This window comes from Mustelus asterias, chromosome 15 (assembly GCF_964213995.1).
Source record: "Mustelus asterias chromosome 15, sMusAst1.hap1.1, whole genome shotgun sequence".
Lineage (NCBI taxonomy): Eukaryota > Metazoa > Chordata > Chondrichthyes > Carcharhiniformes > Triakidae > Mustelus > Mustelus asterias.
In genome coordinates, this window is record NC_135815.1 from 5,835,401 (window position 1) to 5,852,929 (window position 17,529).

At 45.2% G+C, this 17,529-nt stretch overlaps 1 protein-coding gene across 1 annotated transcript in view; it reads right to left on the reverse strand.

Moving 5' to 3' along the window:
• Positions 1-8,649: 8,649 nt before the first annotated feature.
• The window catches only part of aig1 (androgen-induced 1 (H. sapiens)), a 117,000-nt gene continuing 108,120 nt past the window's right edge, over positions 8,650-17,529 (reverse strand). The window contains exon 6 of the mRNA XM_078230635.1: positions 8,650-8,690. Within this exon, the coding sequence (XP_078086761.1) occupies positions 8,650-8,690 (41 nt within the window). The remainder of the gene's footprint in view (positions 8,691-17,529) is intronic.

Genomic DNA, 17,529 nt, shown 5'->3' on the forward strand with positions numbered 1-17,529 from the left:
TCTAAACTCCAACGAGTACAAACCCAATCTCCTCAGCCTCTCCTCATAATCCAAACCCCTCATCTCCGGTATCAACCTGGTGAACCTTCTCTGCACTCCCTCCAATGCCAATATATCCTTCCTCATATAAGGGGACCAATACTGCACACAGTATTCCAGCTGCGGCCTCACCAATGCCCTGTACAGGTGCATCAAGACATCCCTGCTTTTATATTCTATCCCCCTCGCAATATAGGCCAACATCCCATTTGCCTTCTTGATCACCTGTTGTACCTGCAGACTGGGCTTTTGCGTCTCATGCACAAGGACCCCCAGGTCCCTTTGCACGGTAGCATGTTTTAATTTGTTTCCATTGAGATAGTAATCCCATTTGTTATTATTTCCTCCAAAGTGTATAACCTCGCATTTATCAACGTTATACTCCATTTGCCATATCCTCGCCCACTCACTCAGCCTGTCCAAATCTCTCTGCAGATCTTCTCCGTCCTCCACACGATTCACTTTTCCACTTATCTTTGTGTCGTCTGCAAACTTCGTTACCCTACACTCCGTCCCCTCCTCCAGATCATCTATATAAATGGTAAATAGTTGCGGCCCGAGTACCGATCCCTGCGGCACGCCACTAGTTACCTTCCTCCAACCGGAAAAACACCCATTTATTCCGACTCTTTGCTTCCTGTCGGATAGCCAGTCCCCAATCCACTTTAACACACTACCCCCAACTCCGTGTGCCCTAATCTTCTTCAGCAGCCTTTTATGGGGCACCTTATCAAACGCCTTTTGGAAATCCAAAAACACCGCATCCACCGGTTCTCCTCCATCAACCGCCCTAGTCACATCTTCATAAAAATCCAACATGTTCGTCAAGCACGACTTTCCCCTCATGAATCCATGCTGCGTCTGATTGATCGAACCATTTCTATCCAGATGCCCTGCTATCTCCTCTTTAATAATGGATTCCAGCATTTTCCCTACTACAGACGTTAAGCTGACCGGCCTATAGTTACCCGCCTTTTGTCTCCTTCCTTTTTTAAACAGCGGCGTAACATTAGCCGTTTTAGCCAGGTAAATACGTGGGGTTACGGGGATAGGACCTGGGTGGGATTATTGTTGGTGCAGGCTCGATGGGCCAAATCGCCTCCTTCTGCACTGCACTTTATGACATCCAAAGATGTGTGGGTTAGGTTAACTGGCTATGCTAAATTACCCCTTAGTGTCAAGGGGACTAACAGAGTAAATACGTGGGGTTATGGGGATAGGGCCTGAGTAGGATTGTTGTCAATGCAGGCTTGATGGGCCAAATGGCCTCCTTCTGCACTGTAGGGATTCTATGATTCTAATACTGTGTGAAACACTTTGATCCCTGCGCATGGAAAGTTCCAGAACCCAAGGCGGGTTCAAATTCAATTCTGACAGAAAATCTAAACCTGGAATTCTAGAGCAAGCATGAAAGCAAAATACTGCAGATCCAAAACAAAGCACCGATGCTGGAAATCAGAAATAAATCTAGTTGACCAAGGTAGAAGAGACAAATGGAAATCCTGCAAGAGAGGGGGTGGACTCCTGGAGTCTTTGTCACTTGATGTCCTGCCTCCACTGTCACACACCCCTCACTCATCATTGGTCACCCAACATGTCCATCATTCCATTCAGCAAATAAACAGTCGCTTTGCATACAATTGGATGATTGTTAAATGCCAGTCAAACTATTGCTTCTGGTACAACTAACAAACACGTTCAAAGAAAATTTTTAATAAAATTTTTAATGTTCCTTTACATTTGCTCACAATGGCCACAGAGACGTTCCAACATTCTTAACTTCCACTGGCATGACAGAACCTTGAAACATGTTCAACAACTCTTGCCCACAGGATTATCCTGATAACTGGTCGCTGCATTGGCCAGTGTGGAGCTGAATAATACAGAGTGGGCTGGGCCTACTCCAGATGTGAGCGCTGTCGTATTGCCGCTCTCCTCTGGGGTAGAGGCAGGGGGGCAACTCCATCTCCCGCGAATTAGGGAGTGGGATGGATGCAGGCGTTTCTCCTGCTGGAAAGGCCAATGAGAATGGAAAACACTCATGATGCCACACACAGTTGAATAGGTTGATTCTGGAGTTGAGAGGGTTGGCTTATGAGGAGAGACTGAGTAGACTGGGACTATACTCATTGGAATTCAGATTGGCGATTAGTCTTTAATTCCTGCAGAGTCCAAGGTCCATGGAGGTTGGTAACTCAAATTCCCAAGTGGTCACTTTGTCTATGAGCTCACTAGTACGTTTATGGGCTATTTGCCCAATTGGGGATAACACAATTGATCCTGTCCTTAGCCGACAATCCACACACACATGGATTTCAGCGCAAGGATTGGATCATGTTTTGAGGAATAAATCTTCCAACCCGTTCTCAGATAATGCATCTGATTCAGTCAGGTCTCCAGATCAATTTACTGCTTAAAGTCATATCTCAAACCATCATGGAGCACAGAATCGCAGGATTGTTATGGCACAGAAGGAGGCCATTCAGCCCATCATGTCTGCACTAGCTCTCCAAATGAGCATCATGGCTTAGTGCCATCCCCCCGCATACCCTTTGCACATTGTTTTCATTCAAATAATCATCTAATGCCCCCCCGAATGCCTCGATTGAACCTGCCTCCACCACACTCCCAGGTAGTGCATTCCAGACCCCAACCACTCGCTGCGTGAGAAAGATTTTTCTTACATCACGTTTGCAAATCAGGAAGAAAGCATTGGACAGTGGAGTCACTTTCAATTTTCTTTTTATACAAATAATTTTTTTTAACACAGACAGAGATGCAGAGCTTTCCTTTTTCCAAATGATGCCGGCAGGTCAGAACGATATTCCTTAACTACATCACAGTGCTTTTTAAAAAAATAATTCTGTGTATCACGAGGAGCACATGATTGGTTCCGATTGTAACTGGCAGCAGAGGTCCCCCAGCATTGTCGGTCTGTTGGTGTGAAGGTAGAGGAGCCAATGAGCTTGTGTTGGATTTCCAGGCAGAAGCTTTGTGTGAATAACACGTGTTCCAATAAACCAGCCGAGAGGAGAAAAAGTATTTGAGTCCGATGCACCATAACTCAAAATTCCAAACAGCTTGAAGCCTTTGTAGTTCATCTGTAGATGTCAGAGCCCATTCTGAAGATCCTATCAACTGAACAGAGCTGCTCGTGACCTTTTACCCACCCTCACCCTACCCAACAACTTGATTAATACAGGATATATGATTACATACAGTTAACGTGCAGAAACAGGCCATTCAGCCCAACAAATCAATGCTGGCGCTTATACTCGCATGAGCTTCCTCCCATCTTACCTCATCTAATCCTATCACTATTTCCTTCTCTACCTTTCTCCCTCAACTAGCTTCTCCTTAAAGACATCTATGCCTCTCACCTTAACTATTCCAAGCAGGTGAGAAGAGTGGAATACTTGCAGAGCTGCAGAGGTGAGCAGACTGAGTGGGACTGATTGGATAGATTTCTCAAATGCACAGTTCATCCCAGTCTGCGCATGTGATATTGTACAGAACATATAAATGGACATGAGATGGCGAGGCTCAGGTACGTGTCACTTACATGTCTCAAAGAAATGAGCAACCAGCACACGTACCAGGTGGTCACTCCCTTGCAGTTCTTCATTTTCAATAATATACACAAGGTACTGTCCATTGAGGCGACAGTGATGGATATTTCAAGATTATGAAAAGAGGTTGGTTTTGAGTCAAATGACTCACTGTAGCGGTAAGTTCAGGAGACAGAAATCAAAATGAAGGCATTAAATGAATGAAGGGAAAGGGTCTAACAAAGCTTTTGCCACACAAAGGAAACACATAACAGAAAAACTAGTGCAAACTGATTGAATTGTCCAGTAATGAGTGGAGGGGATAGGACTGGCACTTGTGCTGTTCATGGCTTGCCCAAAATGTTCCACGGCCAATGAAATACTTTTTGAAGGGCAATTGGCCGGAATTCTTTGGCCGTTCACGCCCCGCCGCTGCTGCCAGTGAGAATGGAAAATTTGGCGCTCAGCCAAACCTCTGTTCACTGCAGCGGGACCGGAGAATCCCAGCTGTGGACGAGGCCGGAGAATCCGATCCATTGCAATGTAGGGAAACATGGCAATAACTCCCACAAATAATAAAGTGATAAATGACTGGATAATCTGTGAGCTGTAGTGCCTGGAATCTCAACGCGGTTGCATTGTTGCTTATTTCTCTCTCTATGAAGCAATTCGCTTGAAATCGGTGTAATCGGCACAAAGGATTGCCAAGATCTAAACTTGAGCTTCGTTCAACATAACACTAGTTTCTATGATTCTTTGAGCTACTTTTAAAAACTTCTGTGCTGGGAACAGGCCCCGCTCTCAAAATCTGGCCAAACCTCGAGGTGAATTAATACGGTGGCACATTTTTGCTGATTGGACGATTTTGCAGACCTTTGGGAGCGGAGGGGCTGGAAAAATTAAACTGGAGCTTTCGGACACACTAATAGGTACATTTTAATAAGGTTTGATAGCAATTTTCTTTTTTTTAAAAAATCAACCAGAGTACCCCAAGTATAATTAGCAAATGGTTCTGTACATTTTTGAAAGATTATTTTCAATCATTTAAAAGTTGGTTACTCACAAATGATTAGTAATTAAAGGTGTTTTTTTGTGTGTATTAAACCCATTTTCAATTCAAACTGCACCAAGTTTTTACTTTCACACATATCAAGGATTATGTTTAGAGCATTCTCCCCACCTCCGCCCCCCCCACAACCCTCCCCCCTCCCACTCCCCGCCCACACGACCCAGTTGTGCTGGTTCATGGCAGATTTTGCGTTTGGCAGTTTGTAAATGAGTTTGAGGTCAGGGTATCGGAAACTCAAAAGAAAAGAACACTTTTGAAATGGGCATAACATGAGGTGCAATTTGCACTGTAATTTCCATGTGCATCCAATGCAGAAACTCTGTTATGTTTGATTTGATTTATTATTGCCATATGTATTGGGATACAGTGAAAAGTATTGCTTCTTGCGCGCTATACAAAGCATGCCATTCATAGAGTACACAGGGGAGAAGGAAAGGAGAGGGTGCAGATTATAGTGTTACAGTCATTGTTAGGGTGTAGGAAAAGATCAGCTGAACATATGGATATTGTCTTAAAATAAAGCAGAATCCTGACACACCACTGATGTTCAGAGGCATGAATTGAGTTCCCTCAAGGCTTAACGGGGCCTTCTTTGTTGTAGTCTTATCTATGAGCAGTGTCAAGGCAGATAGGCACTTTGCTAAGGTATTCAACAAAAATAGAAAATGCTGGAAGATCTCAGCAGGTCTGACAGCATCTGTGGAGAGAGAATAGAGCCAATGTTTCGAGTCTGGATAACCCTTCGTCAGAGCTTTTTAGCTGACTTCGCTGATATCTATTTCCTCAGCTTCCTGCACTGTTTCAGTGAAGCTCAACATAAACTTGGGAACTTTACAACCTTCCTTTTATTGGACTCTGTCATATTTTTCTCCTTTTTTTGCTTTTGGGCAGCAGCAGTTCATCATTTTGCATTCACACCTCCTCTACTCACATGGGCATCACGGTGGCACAGTGGTTAGCACTGCTGCCTCACAGCGTCATGGACCCGGGTTCCATTCCTGGCTTGGGTCAATGTCTGTGTGGAGTTTGCATGTTCTGTGTCTGCGTGGGTTTCCTCCAGGTGCTCCGGTTTCCTCCCACAGTCTGAAAGACGTGCTGGTTGGGTGCATTGGCCATGCTAAATTCTCCCTCAGTGCACCCAAACAGGTGTCAGAGTGTGACGACGAGGGGAATTTCACAGTAACTTCATTGCAGTGTTAATGTAAGCCTTACTTGTGACACTAATAAATAGAAAAAATATTTTGTTTCTTTACTTGTCCCATTCCCACTTTCATTGGACCAGCCCCACCACAACTCTTTCATCATTTTGTCTCTCCTGTCGTCTCCGCAGTCACAGTCCATCCCTCTTATTCTTTGTTCCTCCCAAACTCACTTGCTTGAACCTGCTACATTTCGAGCTTTGCCAGGTCTGATGAAATATTATCGACGTGAAATATTGGTTGGATTTTCGTGCCCTCCACCATGCGGGGTTTGGTGATGAGGAGGGCACCTTCCCACCTCTATCTCGATTAAGTCTGTGGCAGGAAGGCCCATGGATGAACTTCACAGCCCACTGCTCAGTGAGACCCTTATATCGGAAACAACTTGCCTTATATTGCACCTCTAACATAGTAAAACATCCCAAGGTCTTTGGCACAAACTTTATCGATCAACATTTGACATCAAACCACACATTAGGACAGATAGACAAAAGAATGCTCAAAGGGGTCATCTCAAAGGAAAAGAAAGAGTCATAGAGTCATAGAGGTTTACAGCATAGAAACAGGCCCTTCAGCCCAACTTGTCCATGCCGCTCTTTTTTTAAAACCCAAAGCTAGTCCCAATTGCCCACATTTGGCCCATATCCCTCTATACACATCTTACCCATGTAACTATCTAAATGCTTTTTAAAAGACAACATCATACCCACCTCTACTACTACCTCTGGCAGTTCGTTCCAGACACTCACCACCCTCTGTGTGAAAAAATTGCCCCTCTGGACCCTTTTGTATCTCTCCCCTCTCACCTTAAACCTATGCCCTCTAGTTTTAGACTCCCCTACCTTTGGGAAAAGATATTGACTATCTAGCTGATCTATGCCCCTCATTATTTTATAGACCTCTATAAGATCACCTCTAATTCTCCTACGCTTCAGAGAAAAAAGTCCCAGTCTATCCAGCCTCTCCTTATAACTCAAACCATCAAGTCCCAGTAGCATCCTAGTAAATCTTTTCTGCACTCTTTCTACTTTAATAATATCCTTTCTATAGTCGGGTGACCAGTATTCCAAGTGTGGCCTGATCAATGTCAGAAGCTGAGGGAGGGAATTCCAGAACTTTTGAGCTTGGGCAACAAAAGCAAAGCCACCAGTGGTGGAGCGGTTAATATTGGGGATGCTCAAGAGACCACAATTAGATTTTTTTATTCATTCGTGGGACATGGGCATCGCTGGCTGGCCGGCATTTATTGCCCATCCCTAGTTGTCCTTGAGAAGGTGGTGGTGAGCTGCCTTCTTGAATCGCTGCAGTCCATGTGATGGGTTGACCCACAATGCCGTTAAGGAAGGAACTCCAGGACTTTGACCCACGACTGAGAAGGAACGGTGATATATTTACAAGTCAGGACAGTGAGAGACTTGGAGGGGATCTTACAGATGGTGGTGTTCCCATGTCTCTGCTGCCCTTATCCTTCCAGATGGAAGTGGTTGTGGGTTTGGAAGGTGCTGTCTAAGGATCTTTGGTGAATTGCTGCAGTGCATCTTGTAGACAGTACACACTGCTGCTACTGAGCATCGGTGGTGGAGGGATTGAATGTTTGTAGATGTGGTGCCAATCAAGCGGGCTGCTTTGTCTTGGATGCAGTCAAGCTTCTTGAGTGTTGTTGGAGCTGCACCCATCCAGGCAAGTGGAAAGTATTCCAGCACACTCCTGACTTGTACCTTGTAGATGGTGGACAGGCTTTGGGCAGTCAGGTGGTGAGTTACTCACTGCAGTATTCCTAGCCTCTGACCTGCTCTTGTAGCCACTGTGTTTATGTGGTAAGTCCAGTTGTGTTTCTTTTCAATGGTAACCCCAAGAATGTTGACAGTGGGGGATTCAGTGATAGTAACACCATTGAGCACAGATATCCCAGTTCTGTAGAAGAGTTATATGAACTCAAAACATTGGCCGGAACTTTACCGGCATGCCTGCCCCGATTCCGGGGGCGGGCGAGGCTCGGAGACCAGCATTCTCCTTTGGCCTCAGGTGGGATCGTACGAATCTTGGGCGGACGTGCCAGTAAAATTCCGCCCATTAACTCTTTTCTCTCCCCATAGGTGCTGCCTAGACCAGCTGAGTTTATGCAGCATTCTCTGTTTTTAATCTTAGAGGGTTTGAGGGCTGGAGATTACACAGCTTGACAAGACAATGGAAGGGATCTGAAAAGAAGGATGAGAATTTGAAAATTAAGAAAAAAGAAGGAAGACTTAATGTTGAATGCGTAAGAGATCAGTCTGAAGAAAATAGGAAGCGACAGTACCTTGAATATATTACAAAAAAATGTCAATGTGTCATGACACATATTGAAGATTCTCAACATTGTGAAAGAGAGCCTGTAATATGTGAATGTCGGCAAAAATACAGGAATATCTTAACCTGGCTTTGCTGATATTGTTACCGCCAACTGTAGCTTCGTTCAAAATAACTGTGTTAACACTGGTGTTGAAAGAACACTAATTGGAAAGTCTCCACTCTTGTCTCTTACTGTTTACACCTCTTTAAGCTCAACCTCTGTAATTTGACAACTGTGAATTGTTACTTATTACGAATTAACCAATGACCTTTTTGATGCTATGATCTCATTAGTCAGATGATTTAGCTCCAACCAAGCTGGCTGGATTGAGGTTCATGAGGTTAATGATTGTGATTCCATAACACTGTTTGGACATGGTAATATCTGTTCCTTTTTTTTCCAATGAGTTGAAATAACTGTCTTCATTTCACAGCTTCCAGATATGATATTGTCTGCCTTGTGTCAGTCCGTTTTGTTCTTAGTGTCCACCTTTTCTTCTACATCTAGAAATAAAGAAGATATATGCATTTCAGTGAAGTACTTTTCTATATTTCATCCTTTGTTTGTGTGTGTCAGTAGTACCAATACTACAACATGAATACCATGAAGGTCCAAACCTCTACACCTGTACAGTGGATAGTGTGGACATGGAGAGCATGTTCCCACTAGCAGGAAAAACTAGAACCAGAGGGCACAACCTCAGGCTAAAGGGACGATTCTTTAAAACAGAGATGAGTAGGAATTTCTTCAGCCAAAGAGTGGCGAATCTGTGGAACTCTTTGCTGCAGAAGGCTGTGGAGGCCGGGTCATTGAGTGTCTTAAGACAGAGATAGATAGGTTCTTGATTAATAAGGGGATCAGGTGTTATGGGGAAAAGGCAGCAGAATGGGGATGAGAATAATATCAGCCATGATTGAATGGCGGAGCAGACTCAATGGGCCGAGTGACCTAATTCTGCTCCTATGTTTTATGGTCTTATGGTCATATGGTCCATAGAACACCTGTCCAATCCCTCAGTGGAGCTTCTGCCTGTGCCTGTGGTGTTCTTTCAATCTTCTATGGGATGTGGACGTCATTGGCCAGGTCAGCATTTGTTGCCCATCCCTAATTGCCCCTTGAACTGAGTGATTTGCTAGGCCATCTCATAAGACAGTTAAGAGACAACTGCATTGCTGTGGGTCTAGAGTCACATGGAGATCAGACTGGGTGAGGACAGCAGATTTCCTTCCCTAAAGGACATTACTGAACCAGATGGGTTCTTAATGAAATGGATGATAGTTTCATGGTGACTATCACTGAGATTACAGCTGGAATTTTCCAGTCCTGCCTGGTTCCACCGACATCAGTAGGTTCACCACATTAGGGCTGGACTCGAGCCATTCAACATTTCAATTCCAGACTGATATTAATTAGTTGAATTTAAATTCCACCAGCTGCCACGGTGGGATTTGAATCTGTACCCCCCAGGGCATTAGCCTGGGGCCCTGGGTTACACATCCAGCGATATTACCACTACACCATCATATCCCCTTGTGTCAGTTGACACAGCTATAAAACACTTACAGAGATGGCTTAGCACCCTGGTCTGATACATCCAAGTACAAGTGGGCTACGCATTGTAACAGGTCCAAAACCAGGAACTTACCCTCGCAATGTGACATTTCCATTTCGTGAAACCATTGTCATGGACTTGAGTGAAATGTTCCATTTAATATACTGCCTTACACCCTGCATTCACACCCTCCAGTATAGAACATAGAACATAGAACAGTACAGCACAGAACAGGCCCTTCGGCCCACGATGTTGTGCCGAGCTTCATCTGAAACCAAGATCAACCTATCCCACTCCCTATCATCCTGGTGTGCTCCATGTGCCTATCCAATAACCGCTTAAATGTTCCTAAAGTGTCTGACTCCACTATCACTGCAGGCAGTCCATTCCACACCCCAACCACTCTCTGCGTAAAGAACCTACCTCTGATATCCTTCCTATATCTCCCACCATGAACCCTATAGTTATGCCCCCTTGTAATAGCTCCATCCACCCGAGGAAATAGTCTTTGAACGTTCACTCTATCTATCCCCTTCATCATTTTATAAACCTCTATTAAGTCTCCCCTCAGCCACCTCCGCTCCAGAGAGAACAGCCCTAGCTCCCTCAACCTTTCCTCATAAGACCTACCCTCCAAACCAGGCAGCATCCTGGTAAATCTCCTCTGCACTCTTTCCAGCGCTTCCACATCCTTCTTATAGTGAGGTGACCAGAACTGCACACAATATTCCAAATGTGGTCTCACCAAGATCCTGTACAGTTGCAGCATAACCCCACGGCTCTTAAACTCCAACCCCCTGTTAATAAAAGCTAACACTCTATAGGCCTTCTTCACAGCTCTATCCACTTGCGTGGCAACCTTTAGAGATCTGTGGATATGGACCCCAAGATCTCTCTGTTCCTCCACAGTCTTCAGAACCCTACCTTTGACCCTGTAATCCACATTTAAATTAGTCCTACCTAAATGAATCACCTCACATTTATCAGGGTTAAACGCCATTTGCCATTTTTCAGCCCAGCTTTGCATCCTATCTATGTCTCTTTGCAGCCTACATCAGCCCTCCACCTCATCCACTACTCTACCAATCTTGGTGTCATCAGCAAATTTACTGATCCACCCTTCAGCCCCCTCCTCTAAGTCATTAATAAAAATCACAAAGAGCAGAGGACCAAGCACTGATCCCTGTGGCACTCCGCTAGCAACCTGCCTCCAATCCGAAAATTTTCCATCCACCACCACCCTCTGTCTTCCACTCCATCTGACGAAGGAGCAGTGCTCCGAAAGCTTATGGTATTTGCTACCAAATAAACCTGTTGGACTTTAACCTGGTGTTGTGAGACTTCTTACTTCGATCAGATAGCCAGTTACCTATCCAATCTGCCAACTTTCCCTCTATCCCACACCTCCTTACTTTCATCATAAGCCGACCATGGGGGATCTTATCAAACGCCTTACTAAAATCCATGTATATGACATCAACTGCCCTACCTTCATCAACACACTTAGTTACCTCCTCAAAAAATTCAATCAAATTTGTGAGGAATGACTTGCCCTTCATGAATCCATGCTGACTATCCTGGATTAATCCGCATCTTTCTAAATGGTCGTAAATCCCATCCCTAAGGACCTTTTCCATCAATTTACCAACCACCGAAGTAAGACTAACCGCTCTATAATTACCAGGGTCATTTCTATTCCCTTTCTTAAACAGAGGAACAACATTCGCCACTCTCCAGTCCTCTGGCACCATCCCCGTGGACAGTGAGGACCCAAAGATCAAAGCCAAAGGCTCTGCAATCTCATCCCTTGCCTCCCAAAGAATCCTAGGATATATTTCATCAGGCCCAGGGGACTCATCGACCTTCAGTTTATTCAAAACTGCCAGTACATCCTCCCTCCGAACAACTATTTCCTCCAGCCTGTTAGCCTGTAACACCTTCTCTTCCTCAAAAACATGGCCCCTCTCCTTGATGAACACTGAAGAAAAGTATTCATTCATCACCTCGCCTATCTCTACTGACTCCATACACAAGTTCCCACTACTGTCCTTGACCGGCCCTAACCTCACCCTGGTCATTCTTTTATTCTTCACATAAGAGTAAAAAGCCTTGGGGTTTTCCTTGATCCGACCCACCAAGGACTTCTCATGTCCCCTCCTAGCTCTCCTAAGCCCCTTTTTCAGCTCATTCCTTGCTAACTTGTAACCCTCAATCGAGCCATCTGAACCTTGTTTCCTCATCCCTACATAAGCTTCCCTCTTCCTTTTCACAAGACATTCCACCTCTTTCGTGAACTATGGTTCCCTCACTCGGCCATTTCCTCCCTGCCTGACAGGGACATACCTATCAAGGACACCCAGTATTTGTTCCTTGAAAAAGTTCCACTTTTCATTAGTGCCTTTCCCTGACAGTTTCTGTTCCCATCTTATGCCCCTAATTCTTGCCTAATCGCATCATAATTACCCCTCCCCCAATTGTAAACCTTGCCCTGCTGTACGGCCCTATCCTTCTCCGTTGCAATAACAAAAGACACCGAATTGTGGTCACTATCTCCAAAGTTCTCTCCCACAACCAAATCTAACACTTGGCCCGGTTCATTTCCCAGTACCAAATCCAATGTGGCCTCACCTCTTGTCGGCCTATCCACATATTGTGTCAGGAAACCCTCCTGCACACACTGCACAAAAACTGCCCCATCCGAACTATTTGACCTACAAAGGTTCCAATCAGTATCTGTGTTACAACTGCCCCAAGCCCCTTTAAATCTAAGATACTACAAAAACATTAAAGCAAGGAAGCGCTCATTTCTTCAATCAGAAAGGATAAGGGTGGATGGTGGCACAGTGATTAGCACGACTGCATCACAGCGTCAGGGACCAGGGTTAAATCCGGACCCTGATGACTGACTGTGTGGAGTTTGCATGTTCTCCCTGTGTCTGCGTGGATTTCCTCTCCTCCCACACTCCAATGATGTGCAAGTTAGGTGGATTAAGTCATGAGAAATGTGTGGGGTTACTGGGGTAGAGCAGGGGGAGAGGACTGCATAAGATATCCTGTAAGATGGTTGGTGCAGATTCGATGGGCCAAATGGACTCTTCTGCACTGTGGGGATTCTATGAATCAATGATTCTAAGTAAGTATGGGATTCAGAAAATTCTCACTGACATAGTAGGAGACAGTCTGATGAGTTTGGAGTTAAGATACCTTACCAATGCAAAATGGATGGAGTTAAGATACAGCAATACAGCCATGATCCAATTGTAAGAAGTCTCACAACACCAGGTTAAAGTCCAATAGGTTTATTTGGAATCACGAGCTTTCGGAGCGCTGCTCCTTCATCAGGTGAGTGGAGAGGTAGGTTTCGCAAACACGGCATATATAGTCACAATTGCAAGATAATTGTTGGACTTTAACCTGGTGTTGTGAGACTTCTTACTGTGCCCATCCCAATCCAACGCCGGTATCTCCACATCATGAAACAGACTTGAAGGGCTGAATGGGCTCCTCCTGTTTCTATTTTGCTGGGAGCAGTATAGAGAGAGCTTTGCTCTGGATCTGCTCCATGTTGATCTAATTGTGTGCGATGCTGCCAAAAAATGATGCTTAAGCTCCATTCCATAGAACAGATATTTCTGTGGTGCTGGGACCATTGCCATAGATGTGGAGCAGTGGCAAACAGTGAGGGTGAAACAAACTACCTGCACCAGGGTATCGATAGGCAGGCAGAATGGGCAGGAAAGTGACAGATGGCGTTTAAAATAGAGAAATGTGAGGTGATGCATTTTGGCAGATAGGATCGGGAGATGCAATATTGACTTAATGGCACTATTCTAAAGAAGGAAGAGGGACCTGGGGGTTCATGTGCATAGATCTCTGAAGGTGACAGGACCTAGTGAGAGAGTACTTAGGGCAGCACGGTGGCACAGTGGTTAGCACTGCTGCCTCACAGTGCCAGGGACTCGGGTTGGATTCCCGGCTTGGGTCACTGTCTGTGCGGAGTCTGCACGTTCTCCCCGTGTCTGTCAGTGGGTTTCCTCCGGGTGCTCCAGTTTCCTCTCACAGTCCAAAAGATGTGCTGGTTAGGTGAACTGGCCATGCTACATTGCCCCTTCGTGTCAGTGGGATTAGCAGGGTAAATATGTGGGGTTACGGGGATACGGCCAGGGTGGGACTGTGGTTGGTGCAGACTCGATGGGCCGAATGGCCTCCTTCTGCACTGTAGGGATTCTGTGATTCTATGATTCTATAAGAGCGGAAAATCCTGCCCGAAGTCACAGACCTTTGCATGGTCCGTGTCCTGCCCGCGAGGGTTCCCATGGTGGGCAGGTCTGGAAAATTCCACCCAATGTCTTTATTCAGGAAGCCCAAGGTCCCAAATGCTTTGTTTAAAGTTTATTTATTGGTGTCACAAGTAGCCTTACATTAACACTGCAGTGAAGTTACTGTGAAAATCCCCGAGTCGCTACACTCCAGCGCCTGTTCAGGTACACTGAGGGAGAATTTAGCATGGCCAATTGCACCTCACCAGCACGTCTTTAAGACTGTGCGAGGAAACCAGAGCACCCGGAGGAAACCCACGCAGACACGGGGAGAACGTGCAGACTCCGTACAGACAGTCACCCAAGCCAGGAATCAAAACTGGGTCCCTGGCGCTGTGAGGCAGCAGTGCTAATCCCTGTGCCACTGTGCCCCGGCAGAGGCGGGGAGAACACACAAAGACAGGAGATCCCAAGCCAGCAACTCATCCAAAATGTCTGCTGTATCCTGTCCAACTGGCAGCAGAACCTTCCTGGCACCAATTGGCCTGAGCAAAGAACAAAGAACAATACAGCACAGGAACAGGCCCTTCGGCCCTCCAAGCCTGCACCGCTCATGTGCCCAATTAGACCATTCGTTTGTATCCCTCTATTCCCAGTCTGTTCATGTGGCTATCTAGATAAGTCTTAAACGATCCCAGCGTGTCCGCCTCAATCACCTCGCTTGGCAGTGCATTCCAGGCCCCCACCACCCTCTGTGTAAAATACATCCCCCTGACATCTGTGTTGAATCTTGCCCCCCTCACCTTGAACCTGTGACCCCTTGTGTTCGTCAATTCCGACCTGGGAAAAAGCTTCCCACTGTTCACCCTGTCTATGCCCTTCATAATTTTATACACCTCTATTAGGTCGCCCCTCATCCTCCGTCTTTCCAGGGAGAACATCCCCAGTTTACCCAATCTCTCCTCATAGCTAAGACTCTCCATACCAGGCAACATCCTGGTAAACCTTTTCTGTACTCTCTCCAAAGCCTCCACGTCCTTCTGGTAGTGTGGCGACCAGAACTGGACGCAGTATTCCAAATGTGGCCTAACCAACGTTCTATACAGCCGCAACACCATATGCCAACTTTTATATTCTATGCCCTGTCCAATAAAGGCAAGCATGCCATATGCCTTCTTCACCACCCTCTCCACCTGTGCTGCCACCTTTAAGGATCTGTGGACTTGTACACCCAGGTCCCTCTGTGTGTCTATACTCCTGATGGTTCTGCCATTTATTGTATAGCTCCCCCTTACATTAGATCTACTGAAATGCATCACTTTGCATTTATCTGGATTAAATTCCATCTGCCATTTCTCCGCCCAATGTTCCAGCCTATCTATATCCTGCTGTATTCTCTGACAATGTTCATCACTATCCGCAACTCCAGCAATCTTTGTGTCGTCCGCAAACTTACTGATCACACCAGCTACATCTCCAAATCATTTCTATATATCACAAACAGCAGAGGTCCCAGTACAGAGCCCTGCGGAACACCACTAGTCACAGACCTCCATTCGGAAAAATACCCCTCCACTGTTACCCTCTGTCTTCTATGGCTAATCCAGTTCTCCACCCATCTAGCTAGCTCACCTTTTATCCCGTGAGATTTAACCTTTTGTACCAGCCTGCCATGAGGGACCTTGTCAAACGCTTTACTAAAATCCATATAGACGACATCCACGGCCCTTCCTTCGTCAATCGTTTTTGTCACCTCCTCAAAAAACTCAACCAGATTTGTGAGGCATGACCTCCCTCGTACAAAACCATGCTGTCTATCGCTAATGAGATTATTCAGTTCTAAATGCACATATATCCTATCTCTAAGAATCTTCTCCAACAATTTCCCTACCACGGACATCAAGCTCACCGGCCTTTAATTACCCGGGTTATCCTTGTTACCCTTCTTAAATAATGGGACCACATTTCCTATCCTCCAATCCTCTGGGACCTCACCTGTGTCCAGTGAAGAGACAAAGATTTCTGTTAGAGGCCCAGCAATTTCATCTCTTGCCTCACTGAGGAGTGAAGGATAGATGCCATCCGGCAGCCATGTACATACCCACTGGAACCCTACCAAACACCCCAGATGAGGAATGTGGTCATCTTTGCCAGGAAGGATTGACAAAGTGACTTAGAAATGGTTAACCAAAAGTTCAGTGTGATTGGCAAAATGATCAGTGATGAAATAAGCGAGTTGTTATGATCGGAGATGTGCTGCCTGAAAGGGTAGTGGAGTTAGATTCAGCCATTTCTTTCAAAAGGGACTTGGATACATGTTTGAAGGGGTGAAAATCTGCAAGGTCATGGAGGAAGAACAGGAGATTGGATCTAATATGCTGCCTGGGATGGAACATTTAGTTATAAAGAGAGGTTGGACAGGCTTGGGCTGTTTTCTCTGGAGCAGAGAAGACTGAAGGGTGACCTGATTGAGGTGTTCAAGATTATGAGGGGCATGGACAGAGTGGATAAGGAGCAGCTGTTCCCCTTAGTCAAGGGCTCAGTTACGAGGGCACACAAGTTAAAAGTGAGGGGTGGGAGGTTTAGGGGGGATTTGAGGAAAAATGTTTTTACCCAGAGGGTGGTGATGGTCCAGAAGGCACTGCCTGGGAGGGTGGTGGAGGTGGGTTGCCTCACATCCTTTAAAAAGTACCTGGATGAGCATTTCGCACATCATAACATTCAAGGCTATGGGCCAAGTGCTGAAAGTGAGATTAGGTTGGCAGACCAGAACCTTTCATGCACCGTTGCAGACTCGATGGGCCAAAGGGCCTGTTCTGCACTGTAGTATTCTGTGATTCTGTGATTACATAGCTCTTCCAGAGAGACGTCGCATACATGCTGGGCTGAATGGCCTCCTTCAATAATTAGTCATCCCGTGACTCAATGAATCTGTTTTCTTTACAGTTTCTGACTGTATTTTGCTGTTTTTTTTTAACTTTCAATATCAGAAAAATCCTCAAAAAGATAGGTTAGATGGAAAAATCAATAAATTGATTTTTAAGAAAGTAACAGGGGGACAAGAAAGTGAAGAAGATTGGGAAAAGGCAATACTCTGTTTCTATTAGGATGGAGGGTTATAGGTAGGCCTAAATGGTAGGGATATGTTCGGCACAACTTGTGGGTCCGAAGGGCCTGTTTTGTGCTGTAGTTTTTCTATGTTTCTATGTTTCTAAATCTTCGACTTAATTTTTAACTATAATTATTTCAAATACTTGTTTCAAAAGCTTAGGTTTAATGTTACCCGAATAACTATTTCTAACATCCAAGTAGATGTAGTCACTGTGATATCTGTGTTCTATTCTGGCCTCATGAACTGAAACCTCCCAAAACTTGATTAGCCTAAAATGGGACAGGTATTCCTCTAGAAATGAAACAAATATGGGTTAACTTACAGACATGTGGCTTGAGAAGAATAATCAATGACTAGTGATGCCTGTAATGAATATTTCCAGTAGTAGATCTGCCTTATATCGCTGTGTTTCTCAGTTA